Source organism: Anser anser (genome assembly GCF_964211835.1).
Source record: "Anser anser genome assembly, chromosome: 1".
In the NCBI taxonomy this organism is placed as follows: Eukaryota; Metazoa; Chordata; class Aves; order Anseriformes; family Anatidae; genus Anser; species Anser anser.
The window spans coordinates 102,497,290-102,520,373 of record NC_139720.1 but is presented as its reverse complement, the minus strand read 5'-3'; the positions used below and the strand labels follow the sequence as shown (position 1 = coordinate 102,520,373).

The following is a 23,084-nucleotide window of genomic DNA, read 5'->3' as shown; positions in this document are numbered from 1 at the left end:
CCAACTGATTTTCCTCCACAGCCTTGTTCACTTCACAATAGCACCAAACCCTATCTTCTCCCCTTTTCTAATTCCTGACTGCCCTTCCTAGGAGAATAGTTCTGCAGTCATTTTCGTTTCAACCATTACACTGTTAGCCCAGCATACACTTCTCACCCTTTTGTACCTGTCACGTTCTGTCCTTTTGACATGTTTTGTCTTTGAAGTAATTTTCAAATTTCCTTTTCATACTCATCCTCTAAATCACATTTTCCTTGTAGATTGCAGAAACCTCTACTCACAGCAGTTTCTCCCTTGTATCACATTGTTTACTGTCCTGGTAGTCTTGTTTCTGTTTTTTCCTCAGGGTCATTGATCTATGACTATCATCCACAAGGGCTATTTTGTAAATGGTTTCTGTCCTCTCCTTGAAGAAAAGATATTGCATGGAAATGTTTATTCTGGCAAGTCCTAGCCACTATTTTACAAACTGAATGCTAGACTGTGGCTGGCTGAACCCTGTCATTCACAGTTAACATGTCCCTCATGCTATTTCCCAGCCTGCCTTGGGCAAGGAGATGGGCATGGTGCTTTGTATTTTTGTCTCTCATTCATTCTTGTCTCTTATGCACGTTTGTTTTTATCCTTCAGGCAATTTCCGGAATTTGAGGCAACTGATCCAGCAGCTCTTGTGCCCTTTCAACAGTCCACTTGAAAGAGAGAGTGATGTCCAGGTTAGGGATACAGAAAGCCTAGCAATACCCTGAAGAGAGAAGGGATGTGACAGAAATAGAACCTTCTACCAGAGCCATTCAGAATCTGGCCAAAGTGTGTACATACTTATGGTCCTGAATTCTGACAGTGTCAGTGGGGAGCTCCCTCCAAGAAGAAAGGGTGTGATTACTGTAAAAGAGTGTGCATCTTGCTAATGAGCCATTTGTGCTCAGGTGTCAAGGCTACCATCATGACTGAGACTGGGCATCTTTTTCCAAGTAAACATAATTTTGTCTAACCTGGAACAAAGTGCAATTCTAGTCCATTTGGCAAACAGTTTTAGGTAGTTAAAAATGAAAAGATGGTTTTTGAATTTGCTTATTTGAAATGTCTGTACAGGGTTGGTGGATATCATATAGAGCCTATGGGAGACCTATCCTCTCTAGGGCAGTAGTTGGACCCCATGTGGGATGTCTGAGAGCATCTAAAGCAGCATTACATGACCGTGTTTAGGCACCTGAATTGCTCCACCAGTGTTCTTTGGCAAGAAGTATAGAGTGCACTTTTTAATATACTAGTATGAAGAAAACCTAATAACTTAGTAAATCATTATTTGGAATAAAAAGGGGACCACAATGGGTAAGGAGGCTGTGTACATCTTTTTTTTCTGTACTCTGTGAAACTGTGTACTTCATCTATCCTGACCAGTGTTTTCTCCTACAGGAGCCAGTGGAACTCATTGATACAATGACACCAGAAGAGGTAAGACTGGATGCTGAATGCGATTGATGTCAAGTGAGTGCTTCTTTTGCCCATTCCCTATCATTTGCAATTCTTTCTTACAACATCAGCAATTACCACATAAAGCCAAAGATAAAGCCATTTTCTTCTTCTGAGACTTGTACAATGGGCAAGTCTCACACAATAAGAGATTGTTCTGCTAGATGTACTGAGTAAGGCTCCGAGTAATCTGATCTAGCTTTGAAGTCAACACTGTTGTGAGCAGGGTGTTAGACTAGAGACCTCCACATTTCCCTTCTCATCTAAATCTATGGGTCTATGTTGTTCCTTTATTCTTTGCGCAAAGGAAGTATTATGTTGTAATGACAAGGGAAATGTCAACTCAGAAAGGAAAGCTAAGATGTTCATTCTCTCTAAGCAGGAAAGAGCAATACTTCACCTTCCAAGAAAACCTCAGAGGTATTGGAATTGGTCTATTCACAAAGGGACTTGATACCTGCCAAGGAAGGGGTGGGAAACATGAAAGGGGTAATATAATGGGCAAAGCAGGTGAACAATCTACATGGAGTGGAAGAATGACTAACAGGCAAATGGACCTGGTTTGGGTACATAACCAGCAACACTGCCAATTACTGTAAGAGTGATTCTCCTTCTTTCCTGTGTCAGATAGATGCTTGGGAACAGGAGGAGCTGAACAAGGATGTATGCTTTGACTGCTGCTGCATAGACCCTTCCCCTTTCCAACTGGTGGAGAGAACTTCCCTGCACAAGGTGGGTGCAGAACTCTCTCTGAGGCATAGTCTGTTTTTCTCCACCCCATCTATCATTGCAAGACTAGTCTATGACATTTCTTCTCCTTTTCTTCACCTCCAACTGACTCACTTTCTCCTCATCCAATTATAATTATCACCAGCTACTTCCATATCCAGATACAGGCGTAATTTTGTTCCCGTACCTTTCTGTGTGATACAGTATCTGTGTGATACTAGTCTCCTGGAAAATGAAAGGTTAGAGGTTAAGACGTTTGAGTACATTTATTAAAATAGCTTTTGGACACAACTTAGGATTTTCCAGACATTACACTAACAGAAGCAGCATATGCTACTATAATGCTAGGAACATTAGCTGGAGAAATACACCCTGGTTTGTTGGTGCACAAGACTGGAATGAAGACTCCTGAATTTCTCAGTGTTTCTGTCAAGGTGTAGAGTCTGCCTCAGCGTGTGAGAAAAGTTTCTTCAAACCAGCCTATATTATAGGCTCTTCATCGACCTGAAGCACAAGAAAAGAGGAAGCAAGGTCATACTGATGTCCAATGATAGGACCCAAGGGAATGACATGAAGCTGCAACAGGGGAGGTTCAACCTGGATATTAGGAAAAGGGTTTTCACCAAGAGGGTGGCTGAGCACCGGAACAGGCTCCCCAGGGAACTGATCATGGCACCAAGCTTGCTGGAGTTCAACAAGTATTTGGACAACACTCTCAGACAAATGACTTAACTCCTAAGTATTCCTGTGTGGAGCCAGCAGTCAGACTCTGATCCTTGCTGGCCCCCTCCAGCTTGGGGTATTCTGTGATAAGACTTCTAGACTCACTGCAGAATGACTGGAGGAAAAACAATCATTACATAGACATATCAGGAGTAAGAGAGGATTGGGGTTTCACTAAATGGAAAGGGAAACTGGTCTACTGAAGCAAAACCACACACTGCAAGTTTTTAATCAATTTTTTTTTAATGTGAACTGTCACCAGGTGCCTTGCATTAAATTAATTACTATTATCCCAGTCTTTAGCAAAATAAGAACAGGCTAGCATATACTTAAGATGAGTTTGGTGTTTTCTAAAGGACTGACTGAAGGAATCTGAAAAATACTCGCATTTGAGAGTTTAGGGATTACAAAAAAGGATGCCTGAAGAGTGCAAATGAAGAAGGTTCCATACCTCTTTATAAAAAGAGCAATTTGCTCTTTTTCAGAGAAACTCTGAAATAACAGACATAAGTTGACTTGGATGCACAAAAAAAAGCAGGAACAAATAAATAATAAATAAATAAATAAGCTACTTGAGGTATGCATAGTTAGAGCTAAGTGTAACAGTACTGAAAATTGAAAGAATAGCACAGCTTATCGTGATCAAATTGTATTTAACCAGCCTGATTTTCTTTCATGCTAGGGTAAAATGTCTTCTGCCTGAACACTGACATTTTCCTTAATTTACACTTGAACATGACATTCAGCATCTCATGTGATGCTAAAGAAAAAGGCAAATAACAGTTCTGAAAGAATCACTTCATGTAAGGCCACAGGTAGGGTCCAGCTCAGTTTAAAGAAACTGGAGGTTAAAAATATTCCACAGATGAGCACTGAGAATGCTGAAAGTTTCAGAAAGCATGGAGTATATTTAGGCTGAAGAACAGAAGACTGATAGTAGTGTGATACCTGTCTTTTTCAGAAGTCTTTGTAAGAGAAAGGGAGTAACTTATTTCCAGTGTTCCCACTGCACTGGGTAAAAAGCAATAAGCTGAAGTTTTGACAGGAAGTATTCTGGAAAAAAAATAAAAAAATAAAAAAAAATGCTTCTGGTGGTAAGGAAAGTACTGGAATAAATAACCTAAGTAGGTTCTGACAATGCATATTACTATGTGATAGTCATCTTCCAGCACCAAAATGAAAAAGGATCTTCACAAGTCCTTAAATGTACAGGGAGATGGAGGATAGGAAGAGAATGTGCTCTACATCATGAACACGCTCCCAACTCACAGCTCAGCAGAAGGACCAAAGGGTAGTATTTGCTAGCTACAAAAGGGGAATAGAAGTAGTAGTTCTCACTGGGGTAACTTCAGCATTGTATACCTCTGGGATTCCCATTTCTAGATCACAGGTCTAGCACCAGATATCACCTTATCAGTTTCCAAGGTCTCTAAAATGTTTTTGCGTGTGTGTTTTTCCTTAGACACATACATTGTTTTCATTACTGGGACTCAGCCATGCCTACATAACCAGTATGGGGAAGCTGAGGGGAGTGTTGGCTTTGGAAGAGGTAAGTACAGATTCTCTCATCTCCTAATCAACTGCAGTCATCCTGTGAATCATTGTGAAACACTTACAGGTTGGGGATCCAGCTAGGAATATATATAACTGTGATCGCTATGTTTTCAATTGAGTGTTGAGTTCTGAGTCATAGAATCATTTAGGTTGGAAAAAACTTCAGAGATCACCAAGTCCAACTGTTAACCCAGCACTGCCTAGTCTGCTGTTAAACCATGTCACTAAGCTCTACATATTTTTTGAAGACCTCCAGGGATGGTGACTCAACCACTTCCCTGGGCAGCCTGTTCTAATACTTCACAACCCTTTCAGTGAAGAAATTTTTCCTAATATCCAACTTAAACCTCCTCTGGAGCAACTTAAGGGCTTTTCCTCTTGTCTTATCACATAGTGTTTGGTAGAAGAGCCCAATCCCTACCTTGCTACAACCTCCTTCAAGGTAATTGTAGAGCATGGTAAGCTCTCCCCTGAGCCTCGTTTTCTCCAAGCTAAACAACCCCAACACTTTGGAAGCCACGTAGTGGAATGGATGACTTTCAGAGAAGGGAGCAGGGGTTTACAGGCATGTTAGATGGTTTGTCCTTTTCCTGAGACTAGAGCTTTTAACTGAGTGGCTATTACTCTCTCAGTGGTGCAGAATTTGTTATTTACCACAGAACAAAAATTACAATACCTGTGTAAAAGATGATCTCCTCAGGCCTCAGAGGTGGAGATGTGACTCTATTTTTAAAGCCCTTTATTCCTGAGAGCTGATGAACTTCTGCAGTGTAGGGCTGAGTCAGTCTCCCTCTCATCCATTTTTCTCTGAACTTTTTCTCTTCTAATAGCTTCAGAAGGCAATAGAGGGCTCTACACGCTCTGGAGTTCGCCTCCGCCCTCCCCTTGCCAGTTTCCGTGACACAAACCGGACTTCAATCAGCAGTGAGAAGATCAGCCAGGCCACTCAGGCGTGGAACCAGCAAGACAGCTGCATGGTAGCTGCACAGAATGCAGCAGACTTGGGGACAGAAAGCCCACTACCTCCCTACTCACACTCCCCACAACCCTCTCACTTGCATGATGAAGGGGAAGGCCTGTACTCCAATTATGCCACTGATACCGATTTGGAAGAGATGGAGCTGACAGGACCAGTTGCTGAAGACATCTCAGACATCCTCAAGGACATAAGCCTACGCTCCACTGATCTGTATGAGGATGAAGATGAGGATGAAGATGTCCCTTTATAACTGCTGTGAGCCCATCGTGATCTTCCGTTGAGCCAGTCTTCTCGTGCGTGCTCCTCAAACAGAAGCTTTTGGATGCTCTTGGTAACCACAGAGGATTGATTCAGCTGGGGGAAGAAACACAGGACTGGCCCTTTTTTGCTGTTTTATGTAGAAATACCAGTTGGGTTATTGGACTGTATGGGTGTGTACAGGAGTCAGATGTGGACTGCATGGTGGCTAAGGGGCAGGCTCATAATGTTTAAGGCCTCTGCTTTCAGTTGAGGTGAGGTGCCTACACAACATGTCACAAAGGATCATAAGAGGACATGAATATTGCTGGACACAATCACCATGCTCTGGGTCAATCTGCTATGTAAAAAGTGGAGTAGCAGCAGCTCTTCTCATTCTCCATTGGTGTCATCCTTCCAGTCACGCCTGACCTGCATACACCAGTGCAAACCAGACCTCCAGCCAAAAAGCATATTGCTGCTTCTGTCTGCAATCCTGTCCATGTTGCCACATATCCTTTTGGCTGGCTCTTAACCTTGCACTCCCCAAAACATTCCCATCAAGAACATTCTTCCTCTTTCTTAATTTTTACTCTGGGATTTTCCTGGGTAGAAGTGCAGTTAGGAGCTTCTCCTCTGTCCTTTAGCTGAACCAAGCCCTAAAAACAGGTGGGAGGAAATATATTTGGTCTACATCTCATGTCTTGAATTCAGCCACAGCTTTAAGAAAAGCACTGAAAGGGAGGAAAGACTCTTTGCTTTCCTATCTCTGTAATTTTTAAATTGTACGTGGGAGCATCCTCTGTTGGAAGAAGAGGAGTAAAACAGCATGTATGTGCCTGTATTTCAATATCTGTGTTTGTCTCTCTAAAGCACTGTTCAAAATTTTTACAGTTATAGTCTTAAAATACAAGAACTTAAAATAAATTTAAAAATAAAAAACTATGGAGTGTTAGCAGGCTGACAAGAAATACAGCAGAGGCAAACCACATTTTCTACACTTTGAAAACAAGTTATCTCTCAAGTATGCTCTTTTTCCTGGTAATTCAACCCTACCTACTTTCCACATATTTCTGCATAGCTCAGATCTAGAGAATTCCAGCTCTCGCTTTTGTCAGTGTCTCCACCAGGACTAAAAGCAGAGACTTCAACCCTTGTCTGCAGCATCCCTCTCTATTCCATATTTAGATCTGGAGGAGATTTTGATCTGTTTCCTGCTAAGAGATGTCTCGTCACTTCATTTCATAGATGCAAAACCTTTGCATTCAAGGATAAGATGCTGCTTTAACTCAATGTCCCTGTGGGGTTTTCTCAGTAAGTACACAGAATTTGATTTTGTCTATTCTGCAGCTTTCCTCTAACATTCTACTTCTCTTTCAATTATGTTTTTGGTCTAGACACTTAGATGCAGTCACAAGCAGTCCTTTGGATATGTTTCCATTTATCAGGAACAGGGGAGAAATTTAGGCTCTGAGACTATGTTCTTGGGAGTATTGCCTTGGATAGTGAGCCACATCCTCTTCCCTGATATTTAAAAAAGTTTATCTTATTCAGAGTGACCGGTTTCACCTGAACAGATGGTTTTCCAAAGGCTGTCTCAGAAGAAAGTCAAAAATAGTTACATCTAGCCCAGCCTCCCTAGGAAAATTCCCTTTTGGCTTTAATTCCAAGGACTGACCTTTTACCAAATTCACTTTTATGGTAGTCATGGATGGGGAAATCTGTAACCAAGTGATGGTAGAGGGAAATCTACATAGCTGGTCTCTTGGAGAGGGAGAGATTTACTTTTGTTCTCTGAAATTCAGAGCCCACCAGCCTACCGTGTATTCTTTTACACATGGTTCCTGTGTTTAAGCTATCTAGGGACAGCCTTTCCATGCCAAAGTGATCTTCACTTCTCTGAAGGTCACCCTGTCCTTGTGAGAAGACAGTGGCAATCTGAGGGCAAGTCTCTCATTCACAGCAGCTGCCTGCCTCCACCAGAGGTTTGGGGCAGATATCTGATTGCCAGGCATTAGAACACAGCCTTCCTGCTACCTTTGTGTCACCTTCCCCTGCCTGCAAAGAAGAGACAACACAACTGCTATTTTTCCCAGGTAACTGTGATATTCCTATGTATAAGCAGAGGAGAAACAACATTTCTTTTATATATCCATAAATGCACAGTGAGTGACAACACTTCAAGACCAAATCTGACCTGAGGGTCCACACACCCTCAGGAAGGACAAGTTTCTCCAAGTCTGCCTCTACCTTATTACCAGCAAGTACAGACTTGGTTCTGCCACATTTTGCAGCTTAGCCAAACAATTGCAATGAAACAGATAAGATGGGAAGAAACTTAGAGGCTAGAGTCAATACACCTCCCCCAACTCTAGCCTGAATAAAGATATATGTTCTGCTCAAGTTCCTCACTTCTCTTATGGTGTGTTACAGAAGAACAGAGATTTGACTGGATGAGAAAGCAGATGGAGTCTAAATCAAAGCCAGAGAGTGTGTGAGTCACGACAGACAGATTGTGGGCTGGGAGAAATGAAGCTCGAACAAAAATGATTCACATGGAAGGGCTTGGGAAGCTCACAGGAAGCCACAAGCTAACCTGGAAAATTTCATGTTTTGTCACCTGAGGGTATAAGGACACAAACATGCATGCCTGCACATGCACACACACATATCTCCTCCACTCCTATTGCCCTTAGCTGTCCCAGAGGAAATATGATGAATTGGACTTCTTTTTGCGGGGAAGCAGAAAGATGGATGTTGTTAGTGCTGCTCTTTAAAGACATCATTCAAGATCCATTACAGGTATGCCCCATCCCCACCCTTCGAGCAGAAGCAGTATTCATCTGTGCCACTTTCTCACCAGAGAAAAAGTATGCATACATGAATGTGTACAGGGAACCAGAAGGAGACAAAAATAAAAAAAAGTACTGCAAAGATAGCTTGTGATGTCTGGAGATGTTTCTGCCTCCATTTTTACTAATAAAATCTTCACTGAATTGATGCCAACTACTTTAGTAAGTGTGAAATGTGCAGTTAGCTGACTTTTGTCAAGAACTCTCTAAGCCTGCACCCCCTCAGGCAAACCAGTACTCCTATCCCCTGCCTCCCACCCCAAGTTTAAACTTGAAACCTTTGTCCTGCATACAAAGTGACATTAATCAGTCACTATAAAACCTGCAACTCTCATCCTATGAAAGTAGAGACTTGGCTAACTACCTACAAAAACACATTCTTCTCCCAAATCAAGCTCTCCCCATCAATGAGACCTTCCTATTCATTTAGAAAATCAAACCTCAGCTCTACCCAAAAAAAATCCATGCACAAGCCTTGAGAAACAAGAAGCTCTGAGACTGTTTTGAATCACAAAAACTTGCCTTTGTCTTAAATAACCTATGCAGTTGCTTAGAATCACTTCTATTGGGCAAAGATTCATGTAACACTAAGCTTGTCACTAACACTGAAAGCACTAAAACAGAACTGATCTTGTTCAGCATTTTCTGCTCCAACCACCTGCTGAACTACATTTGGTACCCAACACATAAGGAAATACTCTGCAAAGAACATGATAGTTAAAAATCTCCATCAGAGCAGAAATTTTGCGGAAATCACCACCACCACCATACACACACAAAAAAAAAAAGCACCACCTTTTTGCCTTCTATCTTCAAGAAAAAGTGTAGTCCTAATCTCAACTAATTGCCAGATTACCGATTTTCAGCTAACGAGAGACAAACAGAATGAAGGGCTCATAAAAAATAACTACACACACACACGCAAACACACCATATATGCAAACACTGTATAGAAGTGCATGTTTTGTGGCCAGACAATACAAGCCAGGGCAATAACCAGCTAAGCAAATAAATATCACTCTGCCAAATTAGTCCAACCCTGGTAGTGGTATAATTAAAAACACACTATTAAATATACTGTCACAACAAGCACTAAGTTGTTCCTGGCCACATAAAAAAGGATTTGGGCACAACTCTACAACTTAGTCAACACTAGAGACCAGTAATTAATATGTCTGCATAAAAGCCATGACAGAGCATTAGCATTCTTAAACAGATAAAAACATTTTATTTTATATTTTAATTTTAACCCACATGATGTAAATTTTAAGGCTTTATTTGTGGGAGGCAAGCTTAAGCTGGTCCTGACCATAACTGCAAGTTCTTATTGTGTCCCCTTCCCATACAGGACAGTCAACCAGTCAACAAATATGCACAGATGCACAAACATCACCTTTTTGAAATCAAGGGTGTGAAATACTAGGCAGCTCTGCAACTGGGTTGACTGTGCTTTGAGCCACATCTCTCCCTCCCTCAGCTTGCTGGAAGTCAGGAAGTCCTGATGCAAACTCATAGTGCTAAAGACAAAACAGTGGACACCCACTGGGATTAGGTTGCAGGATAATGAAGCCAGTCTCAGACAAATTTACTACGAGTTCAAGCACTGAGCTTTCAGATGAACATTTGCTCACATTCCAGCAGTTCTGATGTGCTGCTTGTGCAAACACTGTATGCTCCATATCTAGCCAACTTGAAGGATTGGACCTGATATGGAGGACAAAGAATGCTGAGAAGTCCAGTAGCAAATCGATAAGGAAACAATGTAGAGGAAATGCTTGTAGAGTATCTACATGATGTACAGAACTGTTTGCTTTATATGAACAAAAATCTAAAAGCTGGTAATATCTGGCTGTTTACTGAATAGCTACTTACTGAATTTGAAGGACAAATGATAAAATACAAGACTTACTAAAATGGCGTTAGGATTAAAGTCACACAAGCTTAAGTTAGAAACTTCTCAGTTATTCCTCACAGAAACAAATGCAAAAGACAGTAATGGGAGGATTATGAGAAAATACAACTGCCAAAAAAATCATCTTTTTTTTTTGCCCTCCTCAAACTTCTATAGTGTGCTTAAACAAATGGGCTGTGAAAAGAAATGGGAGTTGTGAGATGGTTGGATTATGACCAACTTTATCACAGAATCTTATGTTTAAATCAAATTTGCAGCTAGAATCATAGAATATCCTGAGTTGGAAGGGACCCACGAGGATCATTGAGTCCAACTCCTAGCTCCACACAGGACCACCCAAAAATCAAACCATATGTCTGAGAGCATTGACCAAATGATTCTTGAACTCCGACAGGCTTGCTGCTGTGACCACTTCCCAGGGGAGCCTGTTTCAGTGTCCAACCACCTGCTTGGTGAAGAAACTTTTCCTGATATCCAGCCTGTTGCAGCTTCTTGCCATTCCCTCTGGTCCTGTTGCTGGTCACCAGAGAGAAGGGATCATTACCTGCCCCTCCGCTCCCTTCATGAGGAAAGCTGTAGGCCACCATGAGGTCGCCCCTCAGTCTTCTGTAGGCTGAACAAACCAAGTGACTTCAGCCACTCCCCATACGTCTTGCCCTCCAGACCCTTCTCCAACTTCATAGCCCTCCTTTGGACACTCTCTAATAGTTTTATATATTATACTGTGGCACCCAAAACTGCACATGGTACTCGAGGTGAGGCTGCACCAGTGCAGAGTACAGCATGACAGTCACTTCCCTCAACCAGCTAGCAATGCCGTGCTTGATGGACCCCGGCATACAGTTGGCCCTTTTGGCTGCCAGGACACACTGTTGACTCATATTCAACTTGCCATTGACCAAAACCCCCTGATCCCTTTCTGTGGGACTGCTCCCCACCCTCTCGTCTCAGATGCAGAATCCGGCACTTGCTCTTTTTAAACTTCATACTCTAGGTGACTGCCCATCCCTCTAATTTGTCAAGATCTCTCTGCAAGGCCTCTCTACCCTCAAGGGAGTCAACAGATCCTCCCAATTTAGTAACATCTATTATCTACAAACCTGCTTAGTGTTCCTTCAAGTCCTGCATCCAAGTAATTTATGAAAACAATGAAAAAGAGATGGCCCTAAAATGGAGCCCTGGGGAAGCCCACTAGTGACTGGTCACCAACCTGAGGTAACCCCATTTACTATAACCCTTTGAGTCTGAGCCGTCAGCCAATTATTCACCCATCAGATTATGTTTTTGTCTAGTCAATGTGCTGGACATTTTGTCCAGAAGGATACTGTGAGAAACTATATCGAAAATGTTGCTGAAATCCAAAAAGATTACCTCAACTGCCTTCCCTTGGTCAACTAGTCAGGTAACCTTTTCATAAAAGGAAATTAAGCTCATTAAACAGGACTTTCCCCTCATGAACCTGTGTTGACTATGACCAATGACTGCGTTGTCTTTCAGGTGTTTTTCAATAACTCCCAGAATAATCTTCTCCATAATTTTACCAGGCACTGAAGTGAGACTGACAGGCCTGTCAGGGTCTTCTTCCTTGCCCATCTTGAAAACTAGGATAATATTTGCCAGTTTCCAGTCGACTGGGAGCTCTCCAGATTTCCCAAACCATTGAAAAATAATTGAGATATGTCTCGTGATGATATTGGTCAGCATTTTGAGTACCCTGGGATCTCTCCCATTGGGCCTCATAGACTTATATGCATCCAGCTGGATCAGCAGATCCCACACAAGTTCAGAGTCAGATGGAAGTTTATATTTACCACAGTCACAGTCCTCCAACTCAAGCTCCAGGGGTCCCAAGGCCTATCATCAGTGTTGAAGATAGAGGTGAAGAAGGCATTAAGCATCTCTGCTTTGTTTATGTTGCTATTTGTGAGGTGAGTATCCTCATAATGTAGCAAACCAATGTTGTCTCTGGTCCTCCTTTTGCTGTTAATATATGGCACAGAAACTATGAACTGCCTGAAGGATTATACAGAAAATACCCTTGCAGCTGGAAAAGTGCAGAGCCAGTGAGGTGTACAGCAAGAATTGTGCCCTTTTTATTTACTCTTTTCAATAATTACTTGAAAAAGTAACTTAAGAGAGCTTGTAAGACTGTAAGATGAGAGAAGCATATAGTAGATTTGCCATCTAGTCTAAACAGAAAAATGAGAAGGAAATGGGAATGAAAGTCTGGGGCAAATACCACAGACTAAGGTTCATGCTGATGCTAAGCAGCTAAATCCAGAGAAGTACTTAACTGAGGGATAAATCTAGACTAGAATGATGACAAAAGAGTTCTGTTAGGTGAAGCATTCAGCAGCCGCACACTATCTTTGTAGCATAATGTGAAATTAAGAAAAAAAAAACAAAAACATTCTTATACTGAAGGTACCGCTTCCAAGCTCAGAGTTGGGTTCTTTTCCCAGGGACTCAAGTCTTAAATGTATGTGGAATAACTGATTTCATTCAGGACATTACATTTCAAGAAAAAAATATATAGTGACAATTTAGATGCCACTGCGGGGGGGAACAACACAACAACAAAAAACAATGAGAGTGAATACTAGGGGACTTTCAGGAGTGGAGGGATAAAAAAACTAAAGGAGTTAAAACACAACTAAACATATGAACAGAATTAACATAATTATGCAGATATACATACCAAAGGATGAATGAGAATCTATTCAGCAGGTAAACTGGGAGGAGATTAATTTCAAATAGAACACAAAAAGCAAAGATCTGCTAAGTCCTGATTGTGAAATACAGTATGCCTTACGCAGGTCAAGTGACACTGGTTAGCCCCTGAAAGAACCAGTGGAAAAGTGCAAATAAATATCTTCACAAGGAAATAAACATCTTTCATGTCTACAACTTAGAATTCTCATAGGATTAACAAAGTGCTACTGGATCTGGCCTAACATTCTAAATCCCTGTAGGAAGAGGCAGATGACACAATAATACTGGAATTGCAGAGTTGTTCCTTTCCAGGGAAAAGGTATTTCCTTTTCCAACCAATTCCCCGAACTGTTATGAGGACACCAGGCTAAGAAGTGCTGATTTAAAAATAAACCATGAAACCAGAGTCTTGCTACTCATGATAAGTGCATGTGCCACCCCAGCATCAGATTCCTCTTTGTGTCTTATCCTAACCTGCTGTTGTGAAACTGTACCAACTGTACCAGTTGTGTCTGCACATCACCAATACCAGGATAACACTTACACACATCATCTGGTAAATGCTTTTCCAGTGCAACAGGAAATCTCTGTGCTAAACAAGAGGATCCTGTCAATGCGATGCTGTCTATCATCAAATCTGTCACAATGGCCTGGGATTTGTTTCATGGTAGCCACAAGTACAAGCAAGATTTTAACCCTGTATAGTGGAACAGATGATGTTCTTATCTTCTTGATGAGGAATAGTATATCATATATTTCTTATTGTGGGATGTTTCTCCAAGCCACCATGGATTCTTTTCAAGGCCTTCCATCAGACAATCTCATTGAGACCCACCCCTGTTCCTATGATCCTCTTTTCTCAGACGCAACTCCCCTGAAACCAGTCCCACAGAAATAAAACACTTCCACCAGCCAGGATGGCAAGACCACATTCTGTTTAATAACAACTCCATAAAGGACTGTACATGCTATTTTGAGCTACCTCCCCCTATTTAATGTGGTTGCTGCCACATACAGGCATGGAGGTGTAGAGTGCCATATAATTTCCTAAGTCTATATGTAGTGTGTGTACATGTATGTATGTGTTTGTACTTGCATGTATTTATATATAACTTTGTAGAAGTGTTATCTTAGAAGTCACATTATCAAAACATGCGAAGTATATTCAACAAAAATTTTCAGGCAAACATGTTTTGGAGCTGGAAGACCAAAGGCAAATCAGACTCATGTTAATTATTAAGGGCTAGTGTGGGACAAGGTAGGGATGAAAGCTTACAATAGTGGACCCCTTTCTCTTTTTTGTTTTACTTCCATTCAATACTTTTACCCCAGACGTTAATGCACCTCTGTAAACACTAGCTTGAAAGAATACAGATAATCACCATGCAGCCTCCCCCTACAGAAACTGTGTATGGATTGGAGGGAAAGTCTTAAAATTGCTTTGCTGCAACCTCCAATGTCCCATACACTTACGATAAAGCAGTTTCAGACACTGAGAATACAACATTTGAAGCCCCAAATCTTAGTTACTTTTAAACGTGCTTCAGGAATCCATTCCCCACACCACTACTGAGATTCCCATCCACCACCCCTGTATGTTTCAAATCCTCAGTCTGGACCCTCCCATATGTGAAAAAAGCTGAAACAAGATAAACCCTATTCTCTGTGAAATTACTTTTGAGTCCCAACTTCATAGCATAGGGATTCCCAGAGGCCTCCAATCATGCACAACATCCACAAATCAGAGAAGAGAAATTGAAGTCAAACAAGAATATATATCTGCAAAAGAGCTTTTGGCTTGCTACATTGCTCACACATGCAATATCTGAAAAGAAGGGAAGTCCATCTGTACTTGCTCCATGGAAGCTCAGCAGAGCTCTAGAAAAGGGTTCTTAACCTTCTGACCTCCAACAGGACTGGATTTCCATGTCCAATGAAAATGAATCCAAAAAGCTAATGAATCTGTACTAGATGTTTTTATCTAATTAAAAGTAAATCTTGGTGCACAATCTTGTTTCCGTAATGGAGAAAATCCTTTTTAGATGGTTTGTCTGACTAGGGTGGACATTTGTTCCCTTAGAGGAAAGCAGAAACAACACTAGTACATTCAAAATGTCCCCAATCAAAGGAGATGATGCAAATGCTCACTAACATTCTTTCCACAGAATACTGCAACCCCTTTCTTCCAAGAAGACAGCAGCTACCATTCATCAGTAGGTAAATCCCTTGATGTCTGCAGAGAACATTCTCACTTGAACAAGTTTTCATAATTTTATGAAACAAGTCTCTACAGTTTTAGTAAATATAGTCTTTCAGAGGGAGTCCTGGCCTGACTAAATTTTTCCTCTTCCAGCAATATGTATCTGTACTGGCAAAAAACATAATTCCTTTTTCTATTGGTCTATATTATATATGAGTAGACCTACACTGACATTCATAGAGCTTCTTTTGATTGACAAGGAAAAGATTACCACTTTGTTCCCTATGCAGGGGAAAAAAGTAAGTACAAGTATGCAAATAGGTCCTAATGTTCTAGCACAGGTATTCTATGTCCATTCGATAACATAATAACCATTTGTCTTCATCCCTACCCCAGTCAGCTCTTGGAGGCTGCAAGACACTTTCTGAGATGAGGTGAGACATCCCTCTGGCACAGATGTCCAGCTGCTCTCTTCTGTTCCTGTGCAGATTTACTACTATTTAGTGTGGGAAAAACCTGATATAGAAGAGGCACCTGACATTGACTTTACCACTTGCAGTCATATCTGAAACTGTACTTTAATGACTATAGGCTGTGCTACATATACATTTAGTTCTAATAGGCACTACTTTACTAACATTTTTCCTATTTTTTTCCTTTCCCTGAGCCATGGCATAGCAATCTTTCCCCATGAAATTGCTATAGGGGAAAGGAATCAAAGCTCTGTATTGGAATGGATTTCTTTTTTCTTTCCATTCTTTTTCTCTCCCTTTGAAAAAAGTCAAAGTTAGTTTAAGGGAAATGCTAGATTGTTCAGAGTTATCTGAACAAGGAACAAGGAACTTCTATCCAGAAGAAATTAGAAGGAAGAGTTTTAGACTGCAAGATAGTAGGGACTTAGGCAAACTGAACAGATTGATGTTGCACACATCAAAGTTACAATTAATAACCTTGCCCCACCCGCTCTCCACAATTCTTAGAGGTGGATTTATTTCAGTCTGTTTCTCTTTCTAGGCAATTACCAATGCAACAGTAAAGGTAAACTGAGCCAAATTTAGATATTTTGCTTTTCTGCTAGAGACAAAATTCACATGAACTTTATTTGGACAATAAGTAAGTTCTTATCTTGATTATTTGTAATGGTTCCCCTGAAGAGTTAAGCATGTGGTGAACCATTTTTCAAAGACAATGAAAAAGAAGCCAGCAGCTGGCCTAATTCAGGAAGGTCTCTTTCCTTTCACTCTGTCTGACAAAAAGTGTGGCCTAGAATAAGGACTGCCACAAGTTGTGCCAATCCTGGAGCTACAACTTGTGTAGCAGTTCTCTACCTGGTTCCCTTCTGCCTGGAGTCTGGCACAGAACTTCCTACTTCTGTTCTGTAAAAATAAACTTCAAGTTTTTCTTGATCTTTTTCCCAAGCCTCTCTCTCAACTTCTTCCCCTCACTGGCTACACTTCTTGCCATTGCACCAAGCACACATAATTGTCTACAAGTTTGGCCTGTTGCACCCTGCCTTGCCCCACCACCGTACTTCACACCTGTCAAACAAAGAGAACACTTTCCTTCTCTTCAATCATCTTCAGGCCTTCAACTAACTGTTGTTGCTGGACACAGTACATCATGCACAGACTCTGCCTAGGTATGAAAAGCCATTCTGAATCTCACACTAGATTGGAACTGGCTTAAAGACAGGGAGAAACCTCACCTCCAATATCTGTGCTTCAGTCCTCCACAAGGCTCTTCCTCTTACAATTACAGGAAAAGACTCATCAGTATCTTTAGCTGTTGTGGAGTGTAATCACTGGGTACATCAGTGATTTGTGCATATCAGTTTTATCAATTTCAAGGGTATGTCAAGTTACTCGTGTCCTCCTCCCTGATTGCAAGGGATTATTTCAAAGGAGCCTGTGGAAGAGGAGGGAACCCAAAATCAGATTACAGCATACTAAAAATTCTAAGGAAAATGCTAGGGAAGGAGGATAGGGGGAGTATATCCTCTTGGGTTTCCCAGGTGGGTTTCTTTTTCTTTGACAGAAATTTCACAGTCAGCTCAAAGCAATTTAAGTTGCATCTGCAGCCAGAGAAACTTCGTTCAACATGACCATCTGCACGTTTCACAGGACCTCAGTGATGCATGCCTCGCTATGTAAAAAATACAAGTTGCTGATCCCACTGAAACTCTAATTTTGATAGGGGATGTGGTTAGTTTTCAATGGTGCCAGTTCCTGAGCAGCGCAATGAGTATTAGTACTGGTGCTTCTTAGGCAGCAGAAGTATACAGCTGGTGATGAGGGAAGGGAGGAAGCATGACAGCTTCTTTTGTCAGCTTCAACTTATCACAGCGATGCCATTTCAAAGTGCACTTTCACAGTTTACCTAGCCTAATATAAAGGCCAGCTGCTGAGAATAATGCTCACTCTCCCTCTGCTCACAGCTGGTCCCTCTTCCTTATTTTAGAAAGGTATAAGTGACCTGGTTTGTTATGAGGTCAGCAGTGTGTTAGTATCTGTACAAGGATTGTGGGAGATGGGTACAGTTGGGGTAGAGGGCTACCTCCTTCACAACAGCTTCCCATTTTGATCAGCTTGGAGGTACGGTTAAATTCTGTTCTCTGCTGCAAGCTTATCATGAAAGGTGATGTTAAAGTCTTAGAGAGGTAAGGGGGGGTGTAGACAGAAGAGGGAAAGTGGAAGTGGGTGACTTGTCAGTGGCTTCACAGAAGTTGCTGATTTAGAGACACAGAAACTAAAGTAGCAGATTGACTTCTCAACCCCAAAGCCTAAGGTAATGGGGTTGAAAAAATTCACAAGGCTTGTGAAGAAAGCCTAAAACTTATATAAAGAAGAACTTATGTAAGCTTCTCTTGTATGGTCCTTGACTTTGAGGTTTGGACTGCGCAAGCAAAATGATTCTCTGAGTCATTGTAATCCCAGGGCTCTGAAGGGAAGGATCCCACACTGTGAAACACAGCAGGGCCCGTAGATCTCATGTGACTGATGAATAGGAAGGGTGTAACCCAGTATTCCCAAAGGTGGTGGACTCTACTGGATTTTAGGCAGAAAAAATAAGATCTGCCCTCCCCCTAAGTCATACAACCACAGAGACAGAAGCACTAGCACTGTGTCATTCCTGACACCAGCACCAGAAAAAGAGCAAGGGGGACAATTAAACAATCACTTGATATTCATCAAATTACATAAATGATCGTACAGGAAAGAGTTACAGCTACTGGTAGATAAGCAGAGGCTCAAATCAATGACTTGGTGGTCCTAACATGCCACAGTTCCCTAGCCACTTTTTTCTTTTTTTTTAATCAAGGCCTGTGTGATACGATGTTCATGTACCATTCAGCAATTCCCTAATTCACCCAGCTGCCCTCAACATTTGGGTAAGCTAGACACTACGCCTTAGAGATGAAACATGCCCCTGTCCTATGTTTAGTTTGCTATGAGGCAATCATTACCCATACATTATTATGGCATACTCAAACTGCTGGCCCAAAGGTGCTGGCCCAGTGCTTGCTCCAAATCTTAACATATTATCTGCCATGATTTTGCCAATCTTCTTTCCCTGTTCCTTCCTCCAGTCTAGTCTCTGGGTTTAAACGAAGTAGTATAACTGGCCAAAAATATGCAACCATGGGAAAAGGAAAATAGAATTTTCTTACAGTGGAATCTGAGTTTTCTTTCAATTAGGGTCACATGTTTAACCCTTCATTCATATTCACTATAATAACAGCAGCAGCTCCTGTTGAAGACAAAGGCTTTGAGGTGGTGGTAGAAAAAAAAAAAAAGAAAAAAAAAAGAAAATTTCTACCTTTGCTGCTTCAAGAAATATCCAAAAACTATGTAGTGCAGCTCTGGTCTAATAACGGCCTGTATAAACAAACAGTAGAGCTCAGTTTCTTAGTAACCCCAGATCAAGCATACTCAGCTTACCTCTCCTTCTTATTTTCAGCCTCATGGGTTCAATTTGCACTCTGAGTATTTGGCTGGACTCCCTCCAACTCATTTACCCTTATCAGCATAAAGAACTGCAGGCCAAATTTTGCTCACAGAGCACCTGTGCCCTCCATATGCTTGAATAGGTGTAGCTATATAATAATGGCTTTTCTGGAAAATGTACAGTAGGTTGCAGGTCCCTCTCTCTGATACTGGATACACAGAAACAGCAGGCTTGTTACCTAAGAAAAGGCCAGGTTATACAAACCATTTTCAAATTATATTCAAACTGCCTTTCCAGTCCAGCTCTGGATGTTCACTCAGGTTGCAACTGATTACGGGTAGGCCTGCTATCTCTAGTCAAGCTCCTTGCAACTGGAGAGGAAGATACATTTCTCTTTTGGATTGTGGAAGAGGTCATGAAATTTTATTCACAGAAAGTCATGGTCTTTATGAAAAGGCTTTATAGAATTTAGAAAACTTTAAAGTTTTTACAGAAAGTAATCTTGAAACCTGTCAGACTTCACAGAGAATGAGTCTACCTACAGGTTGCTAGATATACGGTTATGAAATTATAAAGCAGGGTATGAGTCTCTATCCCGTTCCATAGAAAAACGGAAAACTTGACAGGTTTTCCCCTGCTATTGAACTCCACAGAATTTTCTATAAGTTCAATTTTTATTTTTTTTTGCATTTTTTCCTGTGTAGATATTTCCCTCTCGCTCCCTTGCATGGAGAAAATGTACATCTTTTAGATGTTGATCAAACACCTTAGTAAGTGTACCACATGTCCATATTAAAAGAAAAAAGTCCTGGACAAGTTGGCCCTCTCACCTCAATCCTGTAAATAACACGGAAAGATCATTTGAAGCTATTCTGAAAGTTACCATAAACATCCGGATTGGTCCTGGAGAGGCACATGGGAACAAAACAGTGAGAAAAAAGCAATAAACCCAAATTTTCTCCCACAAAGAAACATACTAGACCATTCTGTTTCCCTGAAGGCTTTTAGAAAAAGGAATAATTAACACTTGCTCATTTGTCACCTGATGAAGTGCCCTTGGCACTTGCCCTGTCACCTGTTCTGGTTCATGTCGTTTCATAGGCCCTGATCCATAACTAGGCTCAAGATAGTTCAGGAAAATGAACTAGCATTGATCCTGCAAAAACTGTAGATTCATCTTTATCAAGCGTTGCTGCCCAGGAGAGGTTAGCACCTGAATGTGTAAACATTTGTACAAAGATATTGAAAGTTCATCATTCAGGAGAAGAGCTACCTCCTAAGACAGATGTAAGCAAGCACAAGGAAATGGGTAAAAAAAAAAAAAAAAGAAAAAAAAAAGGTCACAAAAGTTTTTATCTCTTACCTACACCAAATTATCAATCTTACTTTAATATCCAAAGGTCTTTTCCTTTAGAGGAGCAATGGAGAGGGAAGACAGATCCTCTTGACATGGTCTTGGCTAGAAAGACTTGGGAGTTCATAGAGGAGTTCCCTCTTCATGCAGCTGCCTGTGTAAGTGGGAGAAAGCTGAGTAGGGTAAAGTTCCACCTGAGAGGAGACAGTTTCAGGGTAAGGTAAATTTCTACCTTGAAAGAGGTTTTCAATTTCCTTTCAAAGTCCCTCCCCTGCAAAAAGAGGTCTGTAGAAACATGGTGAGCAATTGCAAGAGACTGAATTCCCACAAGTCAATGAACCATTGTTTTTTAACAAAACAAACGAACAAACCAAAAAAAAAAAAAGGGGGAACCCATACAAATAGGAAAAAACTCCTAAAATCAGCTTTTTCCACTCCTGAAAAAGAGATGGAATGTGTAAAGAAACGGATCAAGTGTTGAGCACTATTTACATTGCTTGGGGGCAGGAAAACAAAAGAAGTCAGGAATACAGTCAGGAAGAAGAAAGAAAGAGGAGGAAACATCCTCTCTAGCCTCTTTCCTCCATCTACATTTGGCACTGCAGAAGGAGTGGCAGAAATGGGAAAGGTGCAGTATTTCTGATACTGGAGTACAGGCTTTTACCACTATTAACTGCTTTTTTAGGAACACTTAACCAGCAATATAAAAAGTTTTTAAAAAAGCAACAACTGAAAATTCCACTGTAAACTGGATATCTGTGATCTCATAGTTGTACACACTATTCCTGGATCTGCTGCCTCCCCATGCTTCTGGCAAAGGAAAAGACAGAAGGATGCAGCAGCAGCACCAAGATGGACATGTTCTCAAGCCCTCTACAAGAGTCAGCTTTTTATGACTGTCTCCGTAGCTGAAAATGTTCTTTCCACTGGCATCCAGTGCTCAGTGCCAAAAGGACACACCACTCTTGCCAGCTCCTAGGAAGGTAGAAATGTCAAAGACAGAAACAAATAAATGAAAGACTAGAAAGAAAGAAACCAAAGCATGAGTATCTCAGAGCAGGGTTAGATTCGTATCTGCATCCATTCTTTCATGCCACAGTAGAGCCATGCCCACAAATCCACACCATCTGTACTGCAGCACAGTGAGTGCCCACGGAGTGCAGTCTGTATCCATTGAGCCAACGATTTCATATCAAGGTGCTATTGAGGATCTGGTTACACCGCAAATCCTTCATCTCAGTACAGTCTATACTGAATACAGCCTTATTCTCTGCATCAGCCATAATCACTATACTAGTGCAATCTATATTTGTAAAGCCATATCTTCATTTAAAACAGTCTATATTCATATATTCTATCAAAGGGCATCAAGTCCACAAAGCAACATCCATTTTTCCAGGATGGATTCTAGCCACATAGCCACTCCCTATATCAAGCCTGTCTTATCAGCCACATCCCCAGTACCAGAAGTTTGTATCCAGAGCCAAGACTTTGTATTTATAATATTTAAACATGATTTACCAATCCAGATTTCTCCAAGCACCTCACGTGCATTGCCCAGAGCAATGAAAATAGAAAATATATGTCCACACCGGAGGGAAAGGTCTTCATGTGTCAATCACTCTGAGATTTTCCTCTTGTTTAAAAAAATAATTACATGTAGGAATGAAAGGTGTGTCTGCTTGGAAGTACAGGGAGCTGGAGAGAAGAATTCCTGTCATTTCATTCCTTGCCACCCATCTCTTTGTTCAGCATTGATGAAAATTTCACAGAAAGCATCAGTTGTTTGTTTCTCCCTCTTCCTCATCAAAGGATTGAACCCCAGAGGAGGTGACATCTGAGACTTTGCGGCTCAGTGCAGCATGTTCCAGCTCCTCTCGAGGAGACAGAGATTCCAGGTCCCGGCATACTACATCGTCCTCCTCTGGAGAGGGCTTCTTGTTTAGGAGAGGAGCCTTCTCCAGCTGTGGGTGCCCTTCGTCCTCAACATGGTCCTCCATGTAGGTGCTGGACTCAGCCCCATCCCCACCCTGAGCAGTCTGCAGGGGCCACACATGGACCAGCCCTGTGCTCTGGATGAAGTTTTGCTCCTGCTGCTGTGGCTGCAGCTGTTGCTGCTGGAGAAGACTGCTCTGAATCATAATACTTTCCTGAAGGTTTGTCTGGGACTCATCAAAATTCTGGCCTAGGTAGGAGCCAGTTGCTGGGGAAGCGATGAGGGACTGGTCACTGGTCTCCCAGGCATCAGATGAACCTAAGCAATACATGCCCTGGGAGACGTAGGAATGAGGCCAGCTATCATACTGTGTCTGGGCCATATGCTCTGCAGGAAAAGGAAGGAAACAACAGACAGTTAGACACTGTAATCCAAGCTGGTTCATTCAGATAGCTTGGATATCTCTACATGGTACTGT

The 23,084-nt window shown here is 41.5% G+C and overlaps 2 protein-coding genes across 18 annotated transcripts in view; one reads left to right on the top strand and one right to left on the bottom strand.

Annotated features, from left to right (window-relative positions):
- The window catches only part of CLCN1 (chloride voltage-gated channel 1), an 84,851-nt gene extending 68,105 nt beyond the window's left edge, over positions 1 to 16,746 (top strand). For 10 of the 13 annotated variants that reach the window (XM_083798886.1, XM_083798885.1, XM_083798892.1 and 7 more), the window contains 5 exons: positions 631 to 713; positions 1,417 to 1,455; positions 2,101 to 2,205; positions 4,388 to 4,474; positions 5,310 to 16,746. In XM_083798886.1, coding sequence (XP_083655012.1) covers positions 631 to 713; positions 1,417 to 1,455; positions 2,101 to 2,205; positions 4,388 to 4,474; positions 5,310 to 5,708 — 713 coding nt within the window. In that variant the 3' untranslated portion in view covers positions 5,709 to 16,746. Of the gene's footprint in view, positions 1 to 630; positions 714 to 1,416; positions 1,456 to 2,100; positions 2,206 to 4,387; positions 4,475 to 5,309 lie in introns of those variants that run through there. The other 3 variants (XR_014572411.1, XR_014572412.1, XM_083798893.1) reach the window with 3 other exon arrangements.
- Positions 14,090 to 23,084, bottom strand: part of FAM131B (family with sequence similarity 131 member B) — a 35,523-nt gene continuing 26,528 nt past the window's right edge. For 2 of the 5 annotated variants that reach the window (XM_083799126.1, XM_083799125.1), the window contains exon 7: positions 14,090 to 22,993. In XM_083799126.1, coding sequence (XP_083655252.1) covers positions 22,449 to 22,993 — 545 coding nt within the window. In that variant the 3' untranslated portion in view covers positions 14,090 to 22,448. The remainder of the gene's footprint in view (positions 22,994 to 23,084) is intronic. The other 3 variants (XR_014572474.1, XR_014572475.1, XR_014572476.1) reach the window with 3 other exon arrangements.